The sequence below is a fragment of the Protopterus annectens genome, chromosome 7.part0 (assembly GCF_019279795.1).
Source record: "Protopterus annectens isolate FY-2018-M chromosome 7.part0, PAN1.0, whole genome shotgun sequence".
NCBI classification, from domain to species: Eukaryota; Metazoa; Chordata; order Ceratodontiformes; family Protopteridae; genus Protopterus; species Protopterus annectens.
This window is the reverse complement of record NC_056739.1, coordinates 31,204,988-31,220,861: the sequence shown is the minus strand read 5'-3', so window position 1 is coordinate 31,220,861 and position 15,874 is coordinate 31,204,988. Positions and strand designations below refer to the sequence as shown.

Genomic DNA, 15,874 nt, shown 5'->3' with positions numbered 1-15,874 from the left:
TCATTCACTCAGACATACTCGCAAGTATGCTGCAGAATAATAGCATTGATGATTGTGAAGACAGTACCAGCAAGAGAGAGATGATAAAGGAAAATACATCTGATGACTTTGGCTACTGGCCAACATTTGTGACCTCTGTAAACACATTCCGTCGCACACACTTTTTGTAAATGGGCAGAAGTGTACATTTTTTACTGCTTTTCATCTGGTGTAATTCAAGTGTTTAGTTTCATGTTCAGTTAGTATAGCTAGTTGATATACTTTATTCTGTTGTACTAATCTACTAATTTTGAGGGGAATAAACTGACACATCTTGAGTTATGAAATACAGTAAAATGTATACAGTTTCTTTTTACCTTGAAACGTTATTAGCTTAGAGTTCCATTTTTTTTCAGCTTTGTTTTGCCACTGTTCAAGAAATTGGATTATGTACAGTCTACAATATAAATCATGAAATTGCTTTGCTGCAATCTTTTAAAGCAGTTTTGCTTTGTATTTGGGTTAGTGGTATATGGTCAGGTAGAACATGCAAACAAAATCATACTTCTGCAATAACTTTTTCATGTGAAACAACCACTAGTTTGCGAAAAATTAATTTTATTTTATGTTTCATGGATTGAAAATTGATGATTGTATGTTAAACTTGAAACATGCACACAAGGTGCATTTTTACAACTAAATGCTAACCAATAATACAGTTCAGAACTTCTCTACAATTACAATGCAGCTAAAATACAAACGAAACATATTTGAAGTCACAATTTGTTAGATGTGATACAAATCAGTTATTGTTATTTCAATAAGAAAATGTTTAACATTTTCTCTAAATGAAACAGTGGAATTATCTGCCTATAGAAACAATTTGCCATAAGTGTAAACAATGGAGAACATGTGTGATTACTGTGAGGCAACAGAAAATATATCTCTAACTACTATTAAGTATAACAGTCTGACCATGTAATTGTAGATGCTCCATTTCATTACTCTATTGCAGATTGTATCCTACTTTTGTTCATAGCTGTATGGTAGAAGGAATTCACTGACCACATTTCTGTCCCGCAGATGCAAAGGTTTACAAAGCCCATAATGTAACTCACAGAGCTGGAAAATAGAACTTATCTGTAATATCTTGCATTCTTAAATATCAATCTCTGGCTATTGTTTCATGTGTAATTGGATCATGGCTGCAATCAGCAACTTCCTGGATCTTTGCATCATGCTGTGGTATAGAATGCTGGAGCTTTCCTCTAACTTTAGGATTTAGGATACAGATCACAAAAGGAAACAGGGATGTATAACACATTGAAAAGAAATAACGGATATCTGTTATGATACGCAGGACTTCTTTGGCAATTGTTAACTGATAAAACCAGATCAGACTATCAATCCCAAATAAGGAGACATACAAGGTGACTAATGTAATCACAGTTTTTGCTGCATGGCTTTCCGCAGCAGGTTTTGGGCTTGGATCATGGGTTCTGATTTCTTTTGCTTTCCTGGCATGCCTGTAAAGGACAAATAAGATATAAGCACTTGTAGAAGCCATAACAATGACAAACAGTAGGTCTCGTGCCAAAGTGAAGAATCCTACTCCCTGCATGGTGGTCTGGTCAGGATAAACAACAATGCAGTATCCTAAACTGAAACTATATTTTGGAATACTGGAGTTATAAGATACTGATGAAAATGATGAAAAAGTAAGGTTGATGTTTAGTACCATGCTTAAGGTATAGAGAAAACTAATGATAGGTACAATATATTTTTGTAGGGTGTGCTTTACACAAGTCCATCTTAGACTACTTGTACAAATAATAACACACTGAAAACAACTAAGGAAACTAGTTAACATAATGGTCAAGCACCTTATAGCCCTAAATACATAGACAACAAGTTTGCATCCTATGTCACTGATGAAATTCTTTACTCCAAACACATGCAGGAAGTTTGGCACACCTCCAGTTAAGCACACGATAAGGCTGGATGCAGCCAAGTGTTCTAGAATTATCTCTGCTTTCTTCAGCTTGCAATCGTAGAGTGCACTGTGCAAAAACAAAGCCAGCACTAGTAGATTTCCAACAATTCCTGTGATGGCCAGCAGAAAAAATAAAATCCCTGTGAGAAGGGTATAAAGTTCCATTTTAGTCTTCTTTTTAAGAAGTATGAAGCTTGTTAATTTCTGAGAAGATGCCTAAAAGAAAAAGAACAGGTTTCTGATGTTTTAAGTGTTGATTTGTAATGATTTAAATGTCTGCATTGATACTAATTACAGAGATTGATCAATTTGATTTGATCACTTCCTTCCCATTATCTTTGGTATTCCACTCCTTATTGCAAATATCCACCAATTCTATTTTGGGCCACAATGATAGTATCTTCCAGTTAAGTAGCGTGTTGTATTCATAGTGAGGCCACAAAAGTGGACCCCTAGTAATTGACAAGATGTAAGTGAAACAAAGTGGGGACAGACCATATTGCTAGCTGCTTGTCATAGCTCAAAACCTCTAAGCACAAGAAATGTGGACAAAACCAAAAATGAGGACACATTTTAACTATTGCTCTTCTAGCCTTAGAAAGTTGCTAGAATAAAATGTTTTGTGTTAGAATGCATTTTCTGAAGGATATGAAGTCTAAAACTTAATGGGCTATCATTATTTATAGACTTCAATCCTCAATGATTTGCCACAAACCCACAAATTTGTATGAGGAAAAGACCAAAAATATGAGGCAAAATCTGGACAGTTGAGAGGTATGCTACTTCTACAACTGTGATATCGGCACATAATGTGTGAAATGGGTTCTATTATTGTGAGCTCTCCATTCTACTTTGCACACAGGAAAATGTACAGTTTCTGCATCTTTATTACTTATTAGTATGATGTATGTTTAGGACCATGTTTCCCTTTCACCTGTATCAATTTCCCACATCAGCCTGCTCAAGTCTAATGAATTAAATGTGTTCTTCTGATATAGTTTCCTGAAAGTGAATTTTACAGGTTTATACCGAACAGCAGACTGTAGTTTATTTTTGTGCTAAACCCATTTGGACTTACAGCTGTACTTGAGCATTTCAAAAGAAAAATAATTGCTTAGTGTAAATAAAACTGAGAGCACAGACTCCTCCCTGGATTGTAGGTAGAACGTGTTTTCTTTCAGGGCTACAGTCAGAAATGTGCGTTTGTACTCCGATTTATCTTCTCGTTTCCCTTACCCTGATACTTGACTCTTGGCCCATGAAGTATTGTCCCCTACACACTGGGAAGGGGCACATTGCTTCAGTTGTGGTCTCTTATTATAACCATGAACGAATGTTTTGCATAGCTCTACACTACAAGCATTAGTTCAGACAGTTTAAGCATTCTCTACTCTTTGAGTACTCTTTCCCAAAAGTTGCTCAGAGAAAAGTACTCTAGTATTCTCTCTCTTCATATGTAGTTATGCTATCCGTGGGAAATTTAAACATTTCTGGTATTTGAGGGGCAGCAGAAAATCCCACCTCTAGTGAACTATTGAGAATGGGAATTAAGATAACAATATAGTTGTACAGTCTGGAAGTGTCTGTGGTGGTGTCTTATCATCCTCATGGTTCTTTGCTCATTTAAATAATACATGATGTCATTCAGAGTTCTGGTACAGATAATAACATAATTTAGAGCCTTTTCTAGGCAATACAATGATGAGAGACTGATGGCATTTTTGAGGAAGATGAATATATGTGCCTGTGTGCTTGGATATAATGCAGTAACGTTATACTCTGATGATACAAAATGGTACCAAATGATTTCTCTGACTTTAAGATGAAGTAAGGTACACTTTTAATAACACCACAGAGTACCACAATGATTATCAGCTGGCTATAATATGTGATAATGGAACTGAATAATATGGGTAACAAAAACCATGTTGGCTTTAATGGTGCACATTAATCATTGCCTCTTTAGCTTTAAGTTCATGCCAAGAAAATAAAAAAAATTGTGTGTGTGTGTCTATATATATATATATATATATATATATATATGTGTGTGTAATATTACATTATATTCTACAATGACCCCCCCATTAATATTCCAAAACATGCACGCTGATTGGCCAGCATACTCATCCCATTGTAAATCCCACAATATACCAATGGAAAAAGGTCTGGTCGCCCAGACTTTTTCCGTTGATATAAAAGTGTCCAAAACCTTTTTTTTTTAATTTATTAAAAAAAAAAAAAAAAACTGAGCAATGGAGACTTTCTCCATTGCTTCCATTTCAAAGCATTGATGTACTCGTATGTGTAGGAATACAAGTCCCATATGCATGTGCAGTACATCAACACAAGGAAGCAGTATACCACAACCGGCGGAAGAACAGTAATGCGCCATTATACAAAGACATTATTTAAGAAAAGTTAGTGTTTGTTTTCTTAAATAATGTCATTGTATAATAACAATAACCGACTCCAGTGTTGTGGTATATTGAAATGCACCCACAGTTAGCACTTGGGCTTCACCCTCGTGATTAAACCATGCCAACCGTGGGTAAATCTTCAATATACCACATCATGTCATCAGTTATTGCTTAATTATATTATATTATAATGTATATATAGATAGAGGCTCCTATTTTACCAGGTAATATCTTTCAATTCATACTGCCTGTCAAACAACCATTATTAAGGTAAACTGATAATTTTTAGGTCATGATGTTAAAGCCTTCATGTAGGTACAAAATTTGCTAGTTGCTAAATTCATCTTTGTTTTATTATTGCTTCCCTATTTATCATGCTTTTCCCACATAAATGCAAAGCAATTAGTGGTTACCAACCGTTCTTATGTAAGTCCTTGAACGGCAGTTAAAAATCTGCCTTAGCCATGTGTGTGTTCCTTTACAGACTAGAGACAAACTGATGTGAAAGCGCTATTTGTTCTAGCATGCCAGTAAATGGGTATTCTAATGGATGATTCAAACAGAACCTGAAGAAGCCCCAGAAAGGAATGCATAGAACTATACATTGCCAAGAACATAATGGAAAACTATGAGAGATATTCATCTGTACAAGTATATAAATGTTAGTTCAAGTGAACCTGGCCTGTGTTTTCAGATTTTCAGGGGATCCCTGTAATCTAGTGCATCTTCCCCAATGTATGTATATGTTTACAGCTTTGAAGTGTCTCTGTATGAAGTGAATGCTGGCAGCTATACCCACAACATTGATCTCCAGTGAAATAACTTTTAAGTCTATGGAGTATGTATTTATTATTTCTGACAATGAACACATTTTGAAGGACTAATGGCACTTTTTGGAAATTTTTTCAAGAACTGCTTTTTCTGTGGCTATCTGGTTCGTGACTATTGATATCAAGGACCTATTCTTAATTCCCAATGATCAGGGTCTCTAATGGCTCTTTGAGCCCATTGCTATGGAGACTACTCTTGATAAAAAGGAGATTGACATTGTTAAGCACTGTATAGACGTTGTGTTGAGATTTAATTTTGTATTTTTGAAGGTGAATATTTTTAAGCAGTTGAAAGGAGTTGCCATGGGAACTGCTTCAGTGCTGGTGTTTGCCAGTCTGGTTTTATGGTCCTGGAAGAGCAATTTTGTGTTTACATTGCCTTTCTGGTCTAAAATCCAAGTGTACCTTAGGAATGCGGATGATATTTTTATTCTGTAGAAAGGGGATGATGATGAAGAATTGGAGGGGTTTATAGCCTACATTAATGGCACCACTAACTTTTTGGAGTATGCACACCAATTTAATTTGGCTTCCATGTCTTTTCTTGATGTTTTAGTCATTAAAAATGCCAAAAGGAGTACATTTGAATCTACCATCTTTAGGAAGGAGACCTTTTCCAATAGCTTCCTCCACTTTGATAGCCAACATCCATTTTGGCAGAAGGAAAATATTGAAGGGACAGTTGATTAGGCTGAACAGGCTTATTTCTGTTTTGAGACCATGATTGTGTGACATGTTCCTAGACTGAGACTACCCACAAGACCTGTTGAATTTAAGGGAGTGGGTGAAAAGTCAGAGCATGTATGCTACAGACCCTTGTGTTATGGGGAGAGCATAATAGCAGGGAGAACCAGCAATGACAACGACCTGTCTAGGGCCATGTTGTTAAGTTATAGTATGGACATACCTTCCTTAACGAAGATTATTGGTTCCCATTGAAACAGTTTTTGGTGAATTTGATGATCTGACCAAATTGGGGTTGAACCCCGGGTTTGTTTATAACTTAAAGACCATACTTGAACTAAATCATAGCAAGGATATGACATCTACAGAGAAACTGGGTATGAGGTACTGTGGGGCATGTTAACAGTGCAGATTTATATTACAAGGTACCCATTTTTTTGGCAGCTGGCTATTTATAAGGGAAGTTATGACTGTAACACCAAGTGGTAGTGTTTGTCTCTCTCCTCCACCTGTCCCACATCTTATGTAGGTAAGACTGAGGGGCCCCTTAGGAAAAGTATTATCAGCACACTTACACTGTCCATATGGAAGACAGTAGATGTGCACTATACAAACATTCTATGAACTGTACAGACTTTAGAAAATGTTCTTTTTGTGTAGTGGAAAAGGTTTTCCCCCTAATTGTGGGTGGAGGGTGAATGGGGGCTTTCCTTGGAGGAAAGGGAACTTTTATTGGCAGATTAATACCTGGGGTATTTGCAGAATTATGAATGATATTTTTGTAGGATATGTTTTGGAGAAGAAATCTTTCTTTGAGATTTTTGCTAACAATGTTTGGTTTTATTACAGTTAATATTAAATTAAAGTAGGTAGGTTTTAATGGTATATTTCCCTTTAAATTGTGTTTCTGTTTTTGGTGCCACAATTTGTGTTTAAACAGCAGCAAGTGATGTCATTTCTTTTAACTGTGATGACATCCTGTTAATTTTGAGAATGAAAGCACTTGGTATCTTAAATTAAAAGGAAGTTGTGGACATTTTCAGAGCAGTATTTTGTTGCTTTTATTTATTTACTTTTTTGTATGCCTGTTTTGTTTTTGGATTATTCTTTGATTATGCCTGCAGTTAATACTTTGCTAGTTTTACATTTTCTAGTTTACAATTTCTAATTGCAATAAAGCATCCTCCTCTGAGCGGTATTGGAAAATAAGAGATGTTGCAGAGGCTAAAAGGCCCTGTGCATCCAAAATCCTGTCTGTCAGCCTGTTACTGCATAGCACCAGCTGCCCATACATTTGTGCTGCTTGGACATTCACTTTGTGTTGCATCTTGCAGCAAGGGAAATAATTTTCTTCTTAAAGGTGGGGGAAAAAAACTACTTATGTACTTGCCGTAGTATCAGTGTCTTCCATTTACTTCAGAAGATTCTAGATGGTCACTTTTTATACTAAAGACTATGAATCTTGCACCTGCTGAAGGAAACAGTATTAACTAACAAAATGCAAACTCCCATACAGATAGCTAAAATGTATTTTTCTGATTAAGAACCTGCATACATATCTTTTCATCAGCCATGCACGATGCAGGGGGCAGACACTGCACTGGTCCTTTTAATAGTGCCGTGAACAACATGTGAGACAAAGATACCTTGTTGTAGCCTTGACACCTTTTCACCCAGGTATAACATTTGGCACCAAATGAGATAAAGATACCTTGTTGTAGCCTTAACACCTTTTCACCCAGGTATAACATTTGGCACCAAATGAGACAAAGATACCTTGTTGTAGCCTTGGCCTTTTTCACCCAGTTATAACATTTGGCACCAAATGAGACAAAGATACCTTGTTGTAGCCTTGACACCTTTTCACCCAAGTATAATATTTGGGACCAAATGAGACAAAGATAACTTGTTGTAGCCCTGACACCTTTTCACCCAGATATAACATATGGCACTAAATGAGAGACATAAGAAGTGGACATGCACAGGAGTTAAATTTGAATACTTATTTAGGTAGTGCAGCAGCAACTATCAAGGGGACCAGCTTGCATGTGGCTAAACCCAGTAAGTGTTGGCTCTCCCCTTCCCTCCCCATTTGCTTCATCCATTCTAGCTGACCTTGGTCCATCACTGGAATGACCTGCTCCTTCTCTCACCTTAAACTTCAAGTGAAATGGAGATGGCATAGATCTTAAGGGTATCCTGGGGGTTATGACCTATGCTTATTTTGCAGCCCACCCACCTCTCTGTTTATTGACAACCTATGGCTACTCCTCTTTGGACAACGCCTTACCTCAAGGAGTGTCTCTGCACACACCCCCTACCCGTGGGTTCACCCATTCCTCCCTGCAGAACTTCAGATGTCTAAGTCACCAGTTGATTCCTTAATTGGCTGTAGTTGCGGCTTTTTCCATCAATGCCATGGTGCTGCCTTATAGTAAGCATTAGTTCTTAATTGAAGATAGCCTTTGTCCTAATGACTATTGAGTATATGTGAGTTATAGAAATAAGGTAAAAATATTTCACTCTCAACTAATCTCTCCTCATTCAACACTGGAGGAGACACCTTAGTTTAATATTTGTAAGCCCTGCATAATCTGTTACCTTTTAAGTATTTCCCACCTGACAATAGGGTGCTGTAATGACTTAAAGGAATGGTTGCAATCCTGGCGGAATGTTGGATATGGAGTTATTACACTAGTGTATCACTACTGTTGCTGTAAAAGGTGTTGAAATCGGAATGAGAAACTCGCTGTTTCATTAATGCATAGTTTGTCACATTCGTATTGTTCACAGAAATAATAACAGCAAAAGTGCAGGACCAAACTAGTAACCAAACCAAAACGGGAAAAACCCAGACCACCACAAAGAAGTCAGCCAGCAACTGCAAGCCCAAGGGATTTTATTAATCCACACTCCAACACTTTTGTCCTTTTCTAACAAAGTACTTCATCAGAACTTTGATGTCTCAAACCAGGTTTGTGCAGTTTTTGGTTGGACTCTTATTTAGGTTCATAGGTTCATAGGTTTATACTAGGCTATCTGCCCTAAGGCATTTATAAGCCTAGCCCAAAGTTTTGTGGCTTATGTTAAAAAATACTGTGCCCATTAGTTTGTTGTGCCTCTGTCCAGCAGTGACACAGAGATGATTCCCGGGGTAAACCTACGATCTCCCATCCACCGGTCAAGATTTCTCTTGAACAGAGCCATCGAGGTGCTCTGCCTCACATGGACTGGGATTTTATTCCACAGCATAGGGAGTCTCTGGGTGACAAATCTATCCCTCCAGCATGTCCTATTTATATCCGTCCTAAGGTTTAAGTTGCTTGCTCTAGTGGATCTGGTAGATTTGGATTTTTTGAGGTGGAGCATGTCCATTAATTCCGGGTTGGACATGGCCTTGTATGTCAGGCACAGGTCACCTCTGAGCAGGCGGTATGCGACTGAATAGAGCTGGAGTTTCTTCAGTCTGGCAGCATATGACAGATTTTGGAGTCCCTTTATCCTTTTGGTGTGGAACTTTTGGGGTCTCTCCAATTGCTGCAGGTGTCGGGTGAGATACATCCCGAATGGGGCATTGTACTCGATCATTGGTCTGATAAGTGAAGAGTACAGGGGAACAATGACCTCACTTGATCTGGATGTCATGATCAGGTGGGCAATGTAGAAGGTCTTTCTAACCACTTTAGCAATGTGAGTGTCAAAAGAAAGGCCACTGTCAACCTGGGTCCCCAGGTCCCTGATAACCTCTTCTGTGCTTAATGGATTGCCACCTATATGGTAGCTTGGGGTTACCTTGTTTTTCCCGAAGGGTATGACTATACATTTTTTGGCATTTAACTTCAGGCCATGGCTCTGGCACCAGTTATCAGTTTCCGTGAGACCCCTCTGAAGGATATCTGTGTCCGATGTACTTTCCACTATGGCACCCAGTTTGCAGTCATCTGCAAACTTTGTCAGCCATAGTCCTCCTATGTTTGCCTGTACTTCTGAGAAGTAGATGCCGAACAACAGGGAGCCAAGGACTGAGCCCTGTGGGACCCCACTTGTGACCGGCTTGGAGTCTGACATGGCGTCAGCAGCTCTAACCCTGTGGGTTCTGTCCTTTAGCCAGTTTGCAACCCATCTTGTGACATATGGGTTTACATTTAAGCTGGTAAGTTTCTCTATAATACCCGAGTGGGGTATTGTGTCGAAAGCTTTTGCAAGGTCAAGGTAGGCTGTATGGACTGCCTTTCCCTCATCAATGGCCTTGGTGACTGTTTCGAAGAAGTCGACCAAGTTCAAAAGGCATGATCTGCCCTTGACAAAGCCAAACTGGGTCAGGTCCAATGTCTGCAAGTCCCCTATGTCTTTGTTTATGAGATCCATTATGATCCTCTCCATAGCTTTGCAGACCAGGCTTGTTAAGCTTATGGGGCGGTAATTTCCAGGGTCCGTAGAGGTACCGCCTTTGTGGAGTGGGACCACAGTTGCCATACGCCACTCCTTGGGCACGTATCCTGTGGTAAGGCTAAGATTAAACAGCTGCCTTATATGCGGGTTTAGTTCCTCATTGAGTTCGTGTAGCGCACAGCCGGGGACACCATCCGGTCCCATTGATGCTGTGTTTTTAGCTTTAGAGAGAGCAGCTTTCACCTGCGCATTAGAGATGTCTGGGAGGCTACACTCCGCTGGGATAGTTATCTCTCCTGTTGGGGGGGAGAGGGGTGTGAAGTTTGCACTGAACCTGTCTGCCAGTATGTTGGCAATGTCTGTGTGTTCAGTGATTTTTGTATCATTTTGGACTAATTCTGCACATATCTGGGAGTTTCCACCCAGGTTTCTAACATAGCTGAAGAAGGCCTTATGATTGTCTTTTGAATCTATTGCAATTTTTCTCTCAAATTTGGCCTTGGATGATTTTATGAGTGCTTGTATTTTTTTACTAATAATGATCAAGGGTGTCTTCTCTTTTATGGATTTTGCTCTATCATGTAACAGCTTTCTCCTCTTATTGTAAAGTTTGTTTATGGCTGGGGTCCACCAGACTGGACGTTTGCCCTTGGTGGAAAGAGTCTTGGTTTTATTAGGGATTGCCTGATCCATGCAGTCCTGGAGGTGTTCGTAGAAGGCATTTGTAAGGGCTTCCACAGCTTGGGTTGTGGTTTCCACTGGCTCGGGGGCCTTGAAGGATACCACACCAGTCTTGAGTAGTGTGAAGTTTGCTTTAGAGAAGTTCTTCACTGTGGTCTTTTTTGTTTGGGGTGGGGGCGGGATGTGGATTTCCAGTGAGATAAGTTTGTGATCTGATCTCACCAATGAGGGATATACTTCTGGTGTAGAGCATTTTGTCCCCATGTCTGTGATGATGAGATCTAGTATATTTTCTCCTCTTGTGGGAACGGTGACTAGTTGTTCCATGGCATTTGAATTTATGAACTCCAGGAACCTTTGGGCTAGAAAGTTGGGGCTTGAGTAATGTTCCCAGTCTATATTCGGGTAGTTGAAGTCACCCAATATAATGGTGTTTGGAGATACATTTATACCCCCCAGTGTCTTCAGGAAGGCTGTGTGGGGTTCCTGAGTTTGAGAGGGTGGCCTGTAGCATGCTACAAATTGTAGAGCAGTTTTGCCTATGGTTAATTGCACCTGGATGGTTTCCGATGCCGTGCGTTGCCACCAACCTGGAGGTGTGGGTATCCTTGATGAATATGGATACACCCCCTCCTTTTGTGGTGTGGTCCGGGTTTTGGGGTCGGAACGCATGATATGAGGTAAAACCTGATAGTGCCGGGGTGCTCTCAGGAGCCTTGAACCAGGTTTCAGTCACAGCACAGACATCAATGTTCTCCATACTGAGAAGGGCCTCGAGAGCGTGCATTTTGAGATTTAGACTTCTGGCATTGAGCAGCATTACCCTTAGTTTCTTCCCATTTTTGTTTTCTAGGGTGGTAGGTTTAGAATTTGAGCCTTGCCTAAAAAAGGCACTATGGGGGTGGCAAATGCCTTAGCCAATATCCGGAATCCCAGGGGTGACGGGTGCAAGCCGTCCCTTGCGAAGCAGCGTGGCTTGTCAAGCATGTCATCCCAGGAAGACAGACACTGGATCCCCTTTGAATGACACCAGAAATTAAGCCAATTGTTAAAGCTGATCATCTTGTCTCTATGTTGTGGCATCATTCTTGGTGAAGGAAGGATACTGCTCAGGGTCAGGGTCATACCTGCCTGGGCTACATAATCAGAGAGCTCCTCTATGTCTCTTTTCATGTAGTCCAGGGAGGTATGTCTCAGGTCATTCACACCAGCATGGACAATGACTGTGTCATATTTGTACTTGCTGTGGAGTGACCCAAGTGCTTGTGTTATGTGGCGGATTCTAGCGCCCGATAGGCAGCTTACTGTGACTCTCTCCTTGTTCAGCCTGGTGAGTGGGACGTCAGTGTGTCTGACTATGGAGTCACCTATGACAAGTATGTTTGGTGTTGTATTTGGCCTTAAGGGCTGTGACTGCTTTGCACACTGATTTTGTGGTTTATGTGGTGCCTGTGGTGTGTCATGAGGTGGCAGTTGCTTGGATGTCTGCTTTGGAGGCCTCTGCTGTTTAGGTAAATTTTTGCTCAGAGCCTCTGAGTATGACTGTGTGTTTATGTGTTTGATTCATTGTTGTGATAGCTTTATGTGAGACTGGTTTTGTGGTGTGTGTAGTTGCCTTCTCCTCCTGTCTGGTCTTGCCAGTCCTGAGTTGAGAGAGCTCAGCCTCCAGTTTGGCTAAATAGCTGCATCTCTCGCAAGTATTTGTGTTATGTGGGAGGAGGAGAGGGTTGTCAGTGTACATGAGGCAATTGTAACATTGCCTCAATATTCCCAAATTCACCAACTGGACAGGAGAGGACTCCAGCATCTGGCCCTTCGACATGCTAGAGAAATTTAGAAGTTAGGGGTGTAACTGAATAAGAGAGGACTTAGTAAGGAAGTGGGTACTCCTGGGGGGGGGGGGGTTGATAGTGAGGGACTTTGTATAATACAGAAGTGCTAAACCTGAAAAGAAGATGCTTTTAAGACAAGTAAAAGCTTTTAGGAACAAGTGCTGCACTTTTTAGTTAAGGGATATACTGTTTAGATTACTAGTAGAGCAGTTCTAAGGTAAAAAATGAAGAACAGACTTTATGGAGGCAGAAAAAGTTTAACCTTGTTAAACTGGCGCTGCCCGATGCTGCTCTAGTGGCAACTCCGCGCTAAATCGCGCTAAAGCACTCTAAAGCGTGCCTGATAGCAGGGGCTGGAAAGAGCCAGGAATTGACCCAAAACGGCCAATAAAACTACAGTTTCAAGTCTGTAACCACTCCCACGGGGGCATGGAAGCAGCTCAATGTTTATCACTGCCACTGATCAACATTTACTGTACAGTGAAGTATAGAATAAAATGGGACAGGCTATGTACATTGAATAAAGTTTTCAGTAATCTGAGTGGTACACATCCCTCATATTAGCTTGTGTACATGCAGTTTTCAGTAATTTCTGAGAAAGTGGAATAAGATTTTTTGCAATGTGCTGATAATTTGCAGCCTGCTACACTTCTGAACAGTGTAGTATATATATAACATGTGGATAGGCACTAATATTAATCCTATAATAGCACTAATATATATATATATATATATATATATATATATATATATATATATATATAAAAACATGTATGCATTTTTCGTTGGATGCAAGTGTTTTTTTTTTTCCTTATCTGTAGTGGCTGCATGCATTACTTGCCTCACAAATATAACTTTCCCAGTCTATATCTCAATTGGTTTCTTTTGGGTTAGCTGGACAGCATTATTCAGGCTTATTCAAGTATGACTAGAACTTGCTACCTCTGTTCCCTATAGTTATGGTAGTTGGTGTTATTTTATTATTTTTATTTATTTTTTTTAAGTAACCTTGGCAATTGGTTCTATCTACGCAAGTCCAATCCCAGTGTGGGGACTCTGCCTTCCTTCTACAATGTTCTATGTGTGAGGTTTTGGGAACCTGAAGAAAAGGGTATTAAGTTAGTCACCTTTTCCCTAACTTGGAGTAGCCTCAGTGCTAGTCTCTTTTGGTGATCAGAGGTTGTGGGGAAAGACTCGCCACATCAGAAGTGCAGAACTTCTCCTTTAAAAAAAAAGTGATTGACCAGTTATTAATTGTACTGTGACTACCTGTCATCTGGCTATATGGTTGCCTGAGGTAGACTGTGAATGGTATTATTACAGTTGGTACACGTGAATAGATGTTTTTTACTCCATTAAAGATTAGAAGGCAGTCCCCCACCCCAGAAAAAAACAGCAAAACTTAAGGCTTCTTGCAGTGATTAGCCCTTCATTACTTGTTGAAATGGAAGAACAGTTGATTTCAGCCAGTCATTGCACCTGATACTGACAACATTTACAAACACTATTGCTAGTCTTTTAAGTGAAAGCATTACTAGGTGGTGATCATGTAAACCACTGTACTCCCCAGTACCCATATTAAACGTCCCTTCCTTGTTTTTGGTTTACAAATGCGGAATAATCAAAGCAAGCCCTGTTTGACTTTTTTTTGTGTAAAACAGTTTATGTATGCAGGAAACAAGAAATGTAGAACAAACCCAAGTGGTTACAGCTCTAAACTTTGAAAACTAAAACACCAAATACCCAGAAAAGGCAGCCACCAACTCCAGAATAGGAACCGAATAGGGAGCCACAGATTGGTAATCCAAAAAGTAGTGTAAAAACTGTTTTATTTAAGCTTTAAAATTACAATGTTAGCTTTTCATCCACCAACAAGGACAGACTTCTTCAGAATAACAAACATCACAAGGTGCTTTATATTGAGTTACTTGAAAGATTGCTAAACAGGCTTAGCAAATAACCATTCAAAAACAAGTTTTCTTCTTAGTCTTGCATGTTTAAAGGTACAGCAGAGAAAACTAGGAAAGTTAAAAAAAAAAAAAAAACTATTAAGTAATTTTAACTTATTCCAATAAGTCAAAAGGACCAGTAAAAGAAATAAACAAGTTAAACAAAAATACAGTTATTACTAATTGTGATTTAAAATAAACAACTCAAAACTCAAAATCACTGCAAAAAATATCTCCGAGCACAAACCTTGTTTTCTTGAAAATATAAAAAACATAAAACTAATTAATAAGAAAATTGTCAAAATCTTACACAATTATTTGTACATTGTGTGACAGTTAAATAACTAAATTTTATATGTGCATTTGTTTTAGATATAACTTCTGAGCCTTTTCATTCAGCACTGGAGTCAGTGAGTCAATTAAACCAGGCGGATGATTATCGTCCTACCTCAGTTGCCATATTAGCACCTTTATCTCTCTTTTTTTCCACGCTCCTCCCCTAAGGTTGTATGGAATTTTTTTCTAAAATTATTAAAGGAAAAAACTCTTAAATTCCTTGCATTCCAGGGTATGTTTATATAGAGCATTATTAGTATTGCATTTAGGGATATAATAATAATGCTTGTATATCCAATTAAGTTGTCTCTCTCTTTTTTCCCCACATAGAAAGTTGTACAAGTGGAACATGGAACTAAATAAATTAACCCCTTACTAGTGCAGTTACCCCCTAAATCACAGAGTTTAAACTGTTTTTTTTAACTTCATGGAACTGGATTCTAAACTATATTTGCATTGACTACAAAAAACACATTTTTGGTATTTCTATTCTATTTATAGTTCAAAGGTGTGTCTTTGTTAAATTCAACTATGTTCTTAATGTTTGCTCTTTTGTAAACAAAAAACGGCTTCTCCCCAAAATCCTTTGTAGTTTTTCATCACTTGTCAAAATTCACCAGTTTTGTTTAATATATTTTTCACAGCATGTGTACCAGTGTTGTACTGCACAGTGAATGCCCTTTGATATGACCTGACAATGGATGTCTATGTGGGTGAATTTTTATTACTCGAGTGTCAAAAAGTTGTAACTTCTGTATCGTATGTTGTAAGGTTATTTTTG

The 15,874-nt window shown here is 39.0% G+C and overlaps 1 protein-coding gene across 1 annotated transcript in view; it reads right to left on the bottom strand.

Moving 5' to 3' along the window:
• Positions 1–1,144: 1,144 nt before the first annotated feature.
• The window catches only part of LOC122805788, a 91,076-nt gene continuing 76,346 nt past the window's right edge, over positions 1,145–15,874 (bottom strand). The window contains exon 3 of the mRNA XM_044076054.1: positions 1,145–2,188. Coding sequence (XP_043931989.1) covers positions 1,145–2,188 — 1,044 coding nt within the window. The remainder of the gene's footprint in view (positions 2,189–15,874) is intronic.